The sequence below is a fragment of the Fusarium oxysporum genome, chromosome 3 (genome assembly GCF_000149955.1).
Source record: "Fusarium oxysporum f. sp. lycopersici 4287 chromosome 3, whole genome shotgun sequence".
Lineage (NCBI taxonomy): Eukaryota > Fungi > Ascomycota > Sordariomycetes > Hypocreales > Nectriaceae > Fusarium > Fusarium oxysporum.
Window position 1 is genome coordinate 4,110,543 of NC_030988.1, and position 13,527 is coordinate 4,124,069.

The 13,527-nt window shown below is 47.4% G+C and overlaps 2 protein-coding genes across 2 annotated transcripts; one reads left to right on the forward strand and one right to left on the reverse strand.

Annotated features, from left to right (window-relative positions):
* Positions 1-4,297: 4,297 nt before the first annotated feature.
* On the reverse strand, positions 4,298-4,777 carry FOXG_19411 (uncharacterized protein; the record flags this gene model as incomplete). Its single annotated transcript, XM_018399625.1, has 1 exon — positions 4,298-4,777. One exon carries the CDS (start codon positions 4,775-4,777, stop codon positions 4,298-4,300), a length of 480 nt encoding a protein of 159 aa, XP_018242854.1.
* Positions 4,778-6,383: 1,606 nt separating this feature from the next.
* Positions 6,384-7,089, forward strand: FOXG_06823 (uncharacterized protein; the record flags this gene model as incomplete). Its single annotated transcript, XM_018385476.1, has 3 exons — positions 6,384-6,668; positions 6,752-6,937; positions 7,006-7,089. 3 exons carry the CDS (start codon positions 6,384-6,386, stop codon positions 7,087-7,089), a joined length of 555 nt encoding a protein of 184 aa, XP_018242855.1.
* Between the last annotated feature and the right edge of the window lie 6,438 nt (positions 7,090-13,527).

A 13,527-nucleotide genomic window follows, 5' to 3' on the forward strand; every position in this document is an offset into this window, starting at 1 on the left:
AGGTCATCAGATGATGATGATAGTCATGGCACTGCCTCAACGTACTGGGCTCACAGTAAAAAGACCGGAAGGAAGGGCCTGACCGCAAGAAAGCAAGAGGCAAGCGGCCGGAGGAGAGGCTCTTCAAAGAACCTACGAGCCACGAACAAATCCAGCCAGGAAACCAATCATCGGGTCGGCAAGCATAAGGACCATACCTGCACGAACTGCAAGAAGAGAGGACATCACGAAAATGATTGTTGGTTTGCCCATAAGGATAAGCGACCTGACTGGGCAGTCCGCCTCGCCAAGGAACTCATGGAGCATGATCTTCAACGGGACAACACCAAGAATCTCCATATCAAGGAATCAAATCATATGACAGTCGAGCGATCTTTTCTGATCCTTGAAGACAGCGTCTCAGACGAGCTACCTATGGACAATACAGAGACGTGTAAGGTCTCCCTTGATAACATCTCTTCAACCGCAGAATGGCTGTTCGACACAGGTTCGTCAGTCCACATCTGCAACGACCAAAGCCTATTCACAGAACTGCAGCCTGCAACCCGAACGGTCCTCGTTACGGGCGGTGGGAAGGTGTACCCATTCGGTAGGGGGACAGTCAAAATTTGCTTCATAAACAAATGGGGTGAGCAGGTCACAATTAACCTCAAAGACACGCTGTTCATCCCTGAGTTTCCGGTAAATGTCATGTCAGGACTCAGGCTATACAAGAACGGCGGCTGGATAGACGGGAACGACATGTATGACCCAACAGGAGATGTCTTTGGTCTCCTCCGCATAGGAAGGGACGGTCTGTACGTGAACACTGAGGTCGGAAAGACTACTGTTTCAAACCAGGCCGCCTGGGAACTCCAGCCAGAACCATGCAATCACCACACTGCTTCATCAAATCAATGCCTGAATGTCGACCTTTGGCACCGAAGACTCGGCCATGTTAACGCATATCAGGTGTCACAGACTGCCAAAATGACCAAAGGAATGTACTGTGACGGCCACCACGACCATCAGCCTTTCAATTACTGCCTCGCCTGCGACATCGCAAAGGCCCTACGATGGACTCCGCGAAATAAACGGAAACGAGCCTCCAGGGCCGGGTTCATTCATGTTGACACCTTCAAAGTCAATCCACCGGGCATTAGAGGCGAACGATGGGGAATGATTGCCACAGATGACAGGCATCGAATGAGATGGGCCTACACATTCACGAGGAAGGGGATGGCTTCGGAACTCCTAGGCCAGCTCATCTCCAAGATACGAACTCAGTATGGCATCCGAGTGTACGCAATCCAGATGGATGGCGGCTCTGAGCTCTATGGTGCGTCTCTCAAGAACCTCGAGTACACTCACGGCGTCAAGATCATCAAGACGATACCATATACTCCTGAATTTAACGGAGTTGCTGAGCGCTCTAACCGCATCATCTTTGACAAAGTCAGAGCAACCATGGAGTCGGAAAGAATCCCGATAGAGCTCTGGCCATTGGTCCTGGAAGATATGGTGCGCAAGACAAACGTGACAGCCACCAGGGCAATTGATGGCCTCACTCCCATGGAAAGCTTTCTCAACGAGGCCTTTCCCGGACAAGACAACAAGCCGGATCTGTCCGGAGAACGAATCTGCGGCTCACAAGTCACGATACACATACCGCAGGAACGAAGATTGAGATCACACAAGTTTGGCCCAAGAGGAGAGGCTGGAATCTACCTATGCATGGAAGGTTCACAGATCTACACCTGCTGGGTGCCCTCTCGCAGGAAGGGACATCAGATCGTCCGCTCTGCAAATGTACAATTCTACGAAAAGGTTGGGGAGACAGAACTCCTGACCGAAACTGAGCATGATGTTGAGCCGGAAATCCGCAAGAACGGAGCTCCCATCTCAAGCCGGCCACAGTCCGTCACGGAGCAGACAAAGACTCCAAGCCCACAAAGGTCTGAAGTGAACAATCTTCAGCATGCTGAGGTGCATAATCCTCAGCATGGACAGACGACAACATCCATGACATCAGCTAAGCTGCCCGATCTCCGAAAAGAGGTGATCACTGAGCCCAAAACAATGACTGAAGCGCTTCAAGGTCCGCAAAGGGAGCATTGGCTCAGAGCAATACACAGTGAGCTGCGCAGCCTCCTCAAGAAAGGAGCTTGGCGCATGCTGGACCGCACCCAAGCTCACAATAGGCCACTTACAGTCAAGTGGGTATTCAAGGTCAAGAAAAACGAGGACGGCAACCTCGACAAGTTCAAGGCACGGCTGGTGGTCAGAGGCTTTGAACAACAGTTCGGCTTTGACTACAACCAGACTTTTGCCTCTGTTGCCAAAGCGGCGACTTGGAGAATCCTCCTCACCGTTGCTGCCTGTCTTGACTGGGAAATTGAGCAGATGGACGTGTCGACGGCGTTTCTGGAAGGGGATCTCGATGAACAAGTCTTTATCGAAATGCCGGAAGGACTTGTCGAGTATTTCGATCAACACCCAGAAGACCGTCCGGCAGGATTCTCAACTGAGAAGATCTGCAAATTGATCAAATCCCTCTACGGACTCAAACAGGCGCCTCGGCAATGGCAAAAGAAGCTGAAGAAGACCTTAGAATCCCTTGACTTCAGACAAGCAACGTCTGACACGGCCGTATATCACAATCCCACAACGGGAGTGATTATCATCACATATGTGGATGACTTCCTCATCATGGGCAGCAACAAGGAAGCAATCCAAGGGTACAAAGCCCGCCTGGGAGAGATCTTTACGATGACTGATCTCGGTCCCGCCAGCCATTTTCTTGGAGTAAGAATAACCCGAGACAGGAACTCAAGGCTGATCTACCTTTCCCAGGATGCATATTTTACCAGAATACTGAAGAAATTCGGCTTGGAAGATTGCCGACCGGTCAAGACCCCGATGGAGCGAAATTCACTCTCGACACTGCAACCAAGAGACAATGGCGACTCGGCTTCTCCAGAAGAACGAGAAGACTATAGCTCGAAAACCGGCTCGCTGATGTATGGAATGACCCAAACCAGACCCGATTTAGCTTTCCTACTCTCGGTACTCTCAAGATACATGTCGAATCCATCACCAGCACATTCACGATTGATCAAAAGAGGTCTTCGCTATCTACAGCAGACAAGGGACCACGGCCTGGTGCTTGGGGGCGTCAAGAAAGATCCTGAATCCGCTTGGAGCATCACAGCTTGGGCCGACTCGGATTGGAAAGGCGACACTGTTACGGGAAGATCGACGTTTGGATGGCTTGTTCAACTTGAAGGATCTACAGTCTCATGGAGGGCCAAACGGCACGAAACAGTGGCACTATCGACTACCGAGGCTGAATATACAGCACTCTCCCAGTGTGCCAGAGAATTAGCCTGGACTAGGAACCTCTTCTCTGAACTGTTCCTTCCGCTACATATGCCTATCCCACTGAACGGCGATAATCAGGGTTCCCTAAAGCTATGCAGAAACCCTGAGCTTCACCAACGGACAAAGCACATTCCGTTAACCGAGCACCATATCCGAGAAGAAGTTGAAGCCGGGAATATTGATGTACAATACGTCAGCACACATGAGCAGGTAGCAGACGGACTCACTAAACCATTGAACGCCGTCAGCCATGGCCACTTTCTAGAAGCAATTCGAGTCAGTGCATGTCCGATCGAGGAAGCAGGTCGTATTATTTGGAGTACTGAAGTCCACGATGACTCTGTGCCCTGAAGACAAGGTGGATGGGGGCGTGTTGGAAAATCCGGGGATCCCCCTTCCCTTCAGGATTCAGACTAACAGTCTGAAAGTCCTAGATTTAAAGTTTAAAGTCCTAGATGAAATCATTTAGAGATATAAACCTGAGAAGAACTCTCATCTCACTAATGAACAATCAAGTTATACAAAAATATATATTTTCACCTAGCACTACTGCGCAATATAAACAACATTGGTTGGTGCACTCGCTTATTATATACGTTAGATGTAATGTTGAGAAATGTTTATCCCGCACGCTTATCATGTACGTTACTCTATAAGTTATATATATACGTATATTGAAGCTGTAGATATGAGTTTATTGGTTACCTTCTCACGATCAACGATAGTCTACCTCTTGCAAGACCATAGATCGCGCTTTGAAAAGTAGCCTTTTTTTTTTCATATTTTATATTATTATATATGCTTAATGTCGTGGACTAATTGCTCTTAAAACCATCTGATAGTCCCGAATAAAATCAAATTCCTTCTAAGACCATACGATTACGATAATAAGATTTTCATGCTGTACCCTTACTATAAATCGCTCGCCTTATGTCCGTCATGATACGTGATAGCCATCTCTTCTCTTTTTCAGTATAATCTCAATCTTTCCTTCCAACTCAAGGATTCGATTTCTTGCCATATCCAATATTTGTCCTCTGCTTAGAACCTGGCCAAGATTGGCTGCGATATCCCTGTCAGCAAGGCTCCGTGCCTGTGCCGCTGGCAGAACTTCGAGGAGCCTTTCAAACTGCGCCTTGAGTCGGGCACGGTAATGTTTCTCGACAAAGTTATGGCTTTTTCGGGCGTGTTCTTGATTGCTGGGAGCTGCGCTACAACGTTTTCGGTTCTTTGATTTGCGCGATGCTGATCGAAGTTGACGTTGAAGTTGAACGTCGGGAACATGAAGTGAAATATTCTTGCTAAGGGGTTGTTGATTCGATGGGTTGCTCGCCTCCTCAGGACGAGTCAAAGGCCCATTCGGCTCTCTCCTCGGAGGCTCTGTGTCAGCCTCGTGGCAGATATAGTGAAGGTTCATCTCAAGACTTGGTTGGCAGGCCACAGAGCAATGGGCTTGCAATAAATCAGAAAGTCCGGATGACCCGAATGTGTTGATAAAATTATAAGAAGCCACATACTTATGGACACAAGCCAAATATACAAAGTGCCGTAATCTCTACATAAAGTGGTATCAACTTGAGCGTATCGTCGGGTGACAACAACTAACAAAACAAGTTGACCAATAAAAAACGCGCGAGATCCATGTGGCGTTATCCCTGGCGAATTGCAAGGGTGGCGTCCAGTAAAACTGCTCGGAGGGAGGTCCGATAGCTAGTCAATTTGAAAAAGCACGTCATGATCACGACGAACACCCCAGCTTCCTTGTATTTTGCGCTTGAAAGAAGATACTGTATAGTGAAGAGAGAGGTCAAGAAAGGGTTTCTGGAATATGTTGAAGTCGCACTCTCCCACTCGCAAACCTGTCTTGTAGACAGACTATAGACTGCTGTTAGTCAACTCCTGATGGCGGGTGATTTCACAAGTTGAAAAGAATAACCACGCAAAGAGGCTGAACAAGAGACTAAACTAGAAAATTAGCATATCTCGATCCCCTTGGAACCGCCTGCAGACAATGTTTCCGATAGTAGTCGGCCTGCCTCTACTGCCTCATGATACCCAGCGAACATGACCCGATCATTTTCAGCAGAGCCTGTTGAGCCCAAGCCAAAGGGTGTGTTATGCTTTTCCTTCATTGACTGTTAGTATTGCTTCATTTGTCCCGCGTCGTCGAGTGTCATCTTTGCTTGTGATCGTGATGGCCCACCATCAAGTACATCTTGCGAACGAAAACGCCTCACCTGCACTCGAGGAACTATTTGCAAGTTCTAGGTACTTGACAAACAATTCCTGGATGGATGCTAAGCTACTGACCTGGCCCGTGAGTACGCTCTACATAATCACCCACCATGCGGGGACCTATTCCTCTATACAACTCTCAAAGGCTGTAAGGAATGTATATATAATTCGGTTCTTAACGTATACGCATAAAGAAGCCGGGTAAGGAATGGGAATTGCACAGGGAAGGAGGAACATACCGATGACAGAATTACAGCAAAAACATGTTACAAAGGAATCTGTCGGTTGCGTGATGTTATGTGTGTCTTTGCATGCCACACCAACCAAGATTCTTTGCACCAGAATAGGGAATAGTCAAACAACCCTGAATTACGGCTGCCAGCAGTCAATGACTCATCATAACACTGGCACTTTAAAGTTTTAGCTGAGGAACAGTCCAGACCCGTTATCAGAACATGCTGACTTCTGTCCTAAACTTTAATTCCACTCCTCTCGCTAATCTATCAATTCTGTAGCGGCTATTGCCGTCTGCCATATGATATGACAACTCGTACCACACATGGATTGGACACAATGAATCTACCGATTAATAACACTGTCGCGTGATGGTGATATCATATGCAAAAGTTAACCAGTCGCCTCTTAAGTATATATACCACTGTTCGTCCTGCATTTTCGTCTTAATTTAAGCGGCAGGATCATTTAGCTGTACCTACCACATAACGATTCCAAATTGAAGTAACGTACAACATCATCTTTCCAATCAATCACTCCTGCTACACTGCAAAATGGTAGGAACTGGTGTTGCACATAAAGCTATTTCTATTCTGCTCCGTCTTGGTGAGCTTGCCTCCGCTATAATCGTGCTAGGGATTCTCTCGCGCTTCTGTTACCTTATCAGCATCGCGGAAGTGCATGCCGATGGACGGATTATCTATGGCATCGTCGTCGCGTGCCTTGGTATCATCTACTCCATCCTTTTCTGTCCGCCATTCAAGGACATGTTCTTGGGGTTTCCCTTTGACTTTGTGATGTTTGTCATGTGGCTCGTGGCATACTGCCTGCTTCAGACTGTATGGCGCCCCCTTCCATTTTCATATCACCGCATAACTAAGACCATATACTAATCATGAGCAATGTTCGTTTTATTTTATAGAGAACTGGTGGTCACGCTTGTTCGGCACGTTGGTATTACGACTATTGGGGCTACTATTGGGGTCGTTTCTGGCGAGTCGGGCCCATTGGGACAGTTACCATTAACGGGACGGGTTGCGGGGCGTGGAAGACGGTCCTGGCCTTTTCGTTTATCGCATGGTTCCTGCATCTTCTCAGTGGCATCCTTGTAGGTCATTTCTTTGTATTCATTCCTGCTTTTAAAAAGTCGAAAAAACCTAACGCAACAATCTCTAGGGGGTATATGTCTTCCGTACTTATGTTAAGATCGACGAGACAAAGCAAGAAATCAAGCATCAGGCTGAAAAGCTTACCAAGTAAGTACTCTTGAAACATGTTGACACTTGGATGGTAGACTAATGGTTCCTACACTAAAAGGGGTGATTCTCGAGCGCACAGCTATAACCAGAGAGCTGAACAGGATAATGGCACGACAGATAATGTTTAGACTATGATGCCTACTACTTCGGTCTATCCTGAGGGAGGGCATGCGGATTAATTCGCCACAAGAAGAGCTACAGCCGGCAATATCCAAGTTTGTTTTGTGTTTGGAGGGAAATGCTATAACCTGATCATAATCAAAACTTTGGAAGGAGTACAGAGTACAGCAGATTGAGTCAATAACGTGGTATACTTAGGTGACTCATACATGTAACTGATGCATCAGGTACTCAGTCATACAAAGGAAAATCATAAAATACGAGAGCCATCGTGGCAGTATATATGACTTTTTTCAATATCTAATTCATCAATTAAAATGTACAGCAACATAAACGCAAAATAAACAGCGAAGTCGGATAAATAAGTGTAATATTTCAATTCTATTAGCGTTCGATCAGGTACTTATTATCACTGACATTTTCGGGTACTTGCTTCTTTTAATTCTTGGGATTGCTTTAAAATTAACCATATCACCACATATCCCACTAATTTCATTGTTTGCACAAGAAATATCTAATCTGTTTCTAGTACAGATAAAGGTCATGCTTAATCTTGCCAACCCGTCATGTGCCTAGCACTGGTGGAAACTCTTATTTGATGGGATTGGTCCTGTATGTAGTTTGTTATTAACAATTTTATTAGTAATTTTATTAAGCCTATCCCATGGTTCTTATTCATATTAACTGTCTTGAGGACAAAGAGGCTTAGTGAGAGACTAAGTGCTTGATAGTGAGGTATGAGAATAAGCCTGACTACTTTGTCAATAAGCTATTCTGCAGCCTTGCGACTCTATGTGCCGCTGTCTACCACAGGCCGGCCATTGTTTGTATAAGCGACTTCAACGTAAAAGGCTACACTCGTCTTATAGGCGGTGCCGAGTTTGAGATCAAGAGGATAATCCAGTGATAGGCTGTCTCAAGTCTCACGTTACTACTCACCACTCCTTGCCCTCAAATATCGAACCATCAAGGGCGTTATCGGGGAAATAGGTCTCACCAATGCGATGGATATGATACCCCTTTGACGAGCCATTAAGAAGACGAGAAAGGTTCTGCACGTCATAGCCGAGAACGGGCTTAGGCAGGTAAAAATAGGCTCAAAATCTATGTTATGTGCGAGATTCCATAGAGTATCATCCTGACCAGTAGCTTCACTAAGCATTTCGACGACTCTTTTATCCGTTCTAATGACCTCACTAAGCTTACCCAAGTTGCCCTCGTTATAGACCGTGATTATAGCAAGCGGGCCGATATGTTCAATGAGCAAGACGAGCTTGTCAAGTGAATGACTACAGGAATAATTGAGTTGGCCGGCAAAGAGGGATATAAGATCGGCCTCTGTGGACAAGCGCCGAGTGATTGCCCCGAGTTTGCCAAGTTTTTTGCTAACGCTGGGTCAGATTTAATTTTGATCATCCCCAGTAGTTTCATAGAAGCTCAGAGGCATATGGGAGCTAGCGAAGCTGGTGAAGAGGGGCGATGACATCCTGGAGGTACCGGTATGGATGCGAGGTTACGAATAGGTTTTGTGGACTTGTACTGCTCTATAGCTCTGACATTCCTTGATTTAGAAGATACTGTCCAGCGTAGGATTAGTCACTCTACTCTGTCGATTTACTGAATATTTTAAAAAGCCGGGCACTATAAGGCTGGAGTCCTACATAGCTACAGAGTTTATTTTAAAGTATAACATATCTGACATGCAATATACTTAATAAGCATAGGTGGTACCACGACAGACAATAAGGGCATGTTTTAACTCATATCCTGCCTGCAGGCCATCATACTTAGCTCGAACAATTGATGTTGAGTTAGTGAGGGAGATATGACATTAATGCTGAATGGTAATTAATAGAGCTTGGTTGTCTAGCTTGGCCTATTATATTCTATTAAACTTCTACACACTAGACCACGTTATATACCTGCTACAATCCTGGTTTTTCGACTGTTTAACCTGTGACAACAGTGCATTTTCGAGTAATATATGTTTTTTTTCTGGGCTTATTGCAGGCCTTGTAGCTGGATTGTTGTTAGGCGTCCTCCACTTAAACGGAGTCGGAGGCTTTTACAGTTCAGGGCTTCTTCCTGTACTGGTATGGTTGATGGACATTCGCAAGAAAGCTTGCCGTGTCATCCTAATTCAAAATAGAATGAAAGTTCGTGACAAAAGAGAAGTCCCTGGAGGCATGGTGGCGCTAGGATCAAGGAGCAATCGCCAGGCGAGATACAGCTAAGGGCCTGGTTGACTGCGGCTAGACCGGTTCTAAAATTGTCGGGCCAAAAAAGCCCAACATATCCCCGCACTGCACACCACCAATTATCACTGATAATTTCAACCAGCCACTGACAATTTAATATCGTAATATAATAAAAAGCACCATTGGGACAATAACTCCGATATCAACTTCGCGGTGGACTTAGAAAACATATTAACTAACGATCAATTCTATCCTATTCCAGGGATACATGGAACACTTGTCTGACTCTCCGAATGGACCCAGTCAGCCTGGTGTGTGACTTGCAGGTGGTGCGGCTGATAAACTAAAAGCTTACGCACAACTTGACTTAGCACCTGACCAGAGACCCTAAAAGTCCGGCCCCAGTGTTGGAGCCGAGCCTCACGGAAACATGCTACGTCAGATCATAATCATATGTCCTTGGAGCCTCACCGAGAGCTCACGCGCAAAATGGGACTTGCATGGTTTCGCAAACTAGGAGCAATTGAAAATCTAATCCCAATGCAACGGCCCAATATCACATGGCACTTAGTGAGTCTGTTGATTCATCGATGCAAGCGCATCAACCCAACAGAAGGTGTTGCGAGTACATCAGATCACCACCATTAAATATTGAAACGCCTCAACTAACGTACATGATAAGCAGAAACTTATCGTGGGCAGCGCAGCCCCCAGATCAAATCCAATCAAACAAATTGCCAAACAAATCAATCAAATATGCCAAAATTTTATTTCAATCAAACAAATACAAAATCCTCGATTTGAAATAACATTTGATATATTTGATACACAATATGCCATCCAGCGTCCATGCTGCCAGACCGTTGACCGCACTTTCACAGCTTACCCGGAACCTGGCTGGTGAGCGACCCCAGCCAATCAAAGTCATCCATCAAGCCTTCCATTAGTGACCTACCCCAGTACCACGGTCAGGCTGGTGGGGGAGAAAGTAGCTCCTTAACTTTTACGTCCCGTCCTCGCGACATCAAGTCGCGTCGGTGCTAGTTTGTTTACCTTTCAACGCGTACCATTCCTCCCACGAGTCGACGCCTAACCCGATGGAATCCGACGACATCATGCTTCCTTCGCCTCCACCCTCTGCCTTTTCTTTTCTTCGACCACCGAGGAATTTGGCGAGTCAATTCGAGCTGACGACGCAGTCGGCATTGCCAGACCACCATACTGTTGCAGATCTTCCGCGAGCAGTGTGGAGGAACAAACGATATGTTTTGGAAGAGTCCTTGTCCCGGAAGGGCTCGAAGGGCCGGAAGAGCTGGATCAAGCGCCATGGATTTTTTCTTGTTGAGATCGACACTAACGATAGTCCTTTGAGTCCTTACTGGGCCTGTCGTTTGTGTGACGCGAAGGGTCAGCCTGAGTTCTTCGCCGCTGCTGCTACGAGTTCGGCAGCGGACCATCTCCGCAAGTATGTGAATGTGAATGTGACGTCGCGAGCTTGAGCATTATTGACCAACGCCAGGTCTCACAGGATTTTCGAGAGCAGTCAAGCAGCTGATCCAGATCTGTCAACCGATGAATCTGAACGGCCTAAGCGACGACGCTTGCAGTACAGCGCCGTGCCGCGTGCTAGAGTCAAGATGATCCGAGAACTGAGCCTGGGACTTCTGATCAACACCAATGTTCCTTTTTCCTTCTTCAGCGATACATTCTTTCAGCAGCTCGCTTGGCAGCTTGACCCTCACCTAGCTGACCAGATACCATGGAGCCGGCAATCGATGGGCCGTTTGCTGGATGACACGTACAAGTCTAAGAAAGATGAGATCAAGCAGGAGCTCTCAGATGCCCTTACTAAAATCCATCTGGGGTTCGACCTGTGGACATCGCCTAATCGGCATGCTGTTATGGCAGTCACAGCTCATTTTCTTGACCGCCAGGGCAAGCACCAGTCGCGCCTATTGGCACTCCGTCGCCAGCTAGGGTGTCATAGCGGAGAAAGTCTTGCGGTGACGCTCGGGCAAGTTGTGCGAGAATGGAAGATAGAGGACTGAGTCGGAACCGTGATCTCGGACAACGCATCTTCAAACGACAGCTGTCTCGTGAACTTTTACGGAGATCTCGACGCAGAGATGAGTCTGGCGGACGTTCGGGCCAGACGTATGCGCTGCTATGGGCATATCCTGAACCTGGTTGCTCGCGCCTTTCTCTACGGCGAAGATTTCGAGTCTTTCGAGGCCGAATCGCAGGTATTTGATCTTCTCGGCCGGCGCGAGGATGACCTACGACACTGGAGAAAGAAAGGGCCGGTGGGAAAGCTCCACAATGTTGTCAAATTCATCAGATCTTCCCCTCAGAGGTGTGAGCTCTTCAAAAGGATCTCACGCGAGAACGACGAAGCACAAGAATACCTCTTGGCGAGTGAGTCGACGGCAGAGCTAGAGGTCGTAATGAATAACGATACGAGATGGAACTCCACTTATCTCATGATCTCTCGAGCGCTCGTCAAGCAGGGAGACATCAGGGCGTTCTTGGTCCACCCAGAAGTGGAGAAATGGCTACCGGAGGCCGACATGCTGAAGGGAGATGACTGGAGACTGTTGGCAGAAATCAAACTTATTCTTGAGCCATTCTATCTACAGACTATGAGAACGCAGGGCTGGGGCAGCGAAGGAGGTAACGGACGGCTCTGGGAAGTGATGACGGGTATGGAGTACTTGCTGGAACACCTAGAGGATCGGAAGCTGTTCCATCATGCCGTTCCAGACGAGGCAGGGGGGCAGGACACCAACTCGCAGGCCGAGCTGGCTCGAGGGCGACCAGACCGTAACCGGCAGCTTCCTGCTCGATTTAGGGATTGCGAGACGGATATCCATCCGCGAAAGTCCAGGCAAGGCCCCCTGTCAGATCGTGGCTCGAGACAATGCGATGATGGATCAGGCAAGCCATCAGGATCATTAGGAATCGATGACATGGGAAAGGATCACCGACACTATTTAAGACTGTCCATCATGACTGCCTGGCAGAAACTAAACGAGTACTACACCAAGCTTGGAGACTCACCGTTGTTCGCTGCATCCATCATCCTCCACCCATCACTCGGCATGAACTATCTGGAGGTGAACTGGGCGTCGGAAGAGCAGCTTGTGTGGGTGAGGGATGCCAAAATTGGACTGTCTGACTACTTGGACCGTTGGTACCACTGCAACCGGCCGGTGGATGAGCAGCAGAAGATGATCATGGACACATCGACATCCTTAAGCGTACCAAGGACGACAACTGAAGTTAGCGTGTTCAAGCAATGGATTAAAAGCAGGACAGCGAAGACCACGGTGATGGGAAGCGAGCTTGAGCGGTATCTGCGGCTAGAGCCGCAAGAGACTGAGGATCCAATCGAGTGGTGGATGGCTCACCAGGGACAATTCCCGATGATCAGCCAATTGGCTCTCGATATACTCGCGATACCGGCGATGGCGACTGATTGCGAGAGGTCGTTCAGCCTAGCCAAGCTAACGCTGACGACGCAGAGGCTTTCGATGACGACGGAAACGCTGGAGAAGTTACAATGCCTTAAGAACTGGGTCAGACATGGTGCGGTGAAGCTAGGGGCGACAATAGGTGGGGGGGAGGAGGTCCAATGGGAGATTGGAGATGTTAGCATGGAAGCATAGAGAGTCAGATTTGAAATATTTGAAATATTTGAATAAATATTTCAAACAACAAATCCAGTCTTGAGAGTTATCAAATATCTCAAATATGACCCCGGATTTGATTTGTTTGATTTGAGGGCAGCGCTGATCGTGGGGTCGCTTTGCGGAGTAATTTCGGGAAATCGTATGTGATTACACAACTGCCATCTGATAAGTGCCCGGCGCCGCGCACACGAATTTCTCGACGGTTAGGAGCCAAATCGATGCAATTTCAGGGCTGGAGGACTGCTACGCTCTGGCGGTCCGTTTGGTTCAAGAGCGATGCTGTATAGACGAGCGGGCGCTGAGATATTTGCGTGTGCAGCGGCTGGGGGGCCAGGCTTCGCTGCAAGGACTACGATATAGCAATGCACTGATCCTGCTGCTCCTTAATATTCAAAAAAAAAGAAAGAAAAAAAAAAGATTCAATAAAAAAAA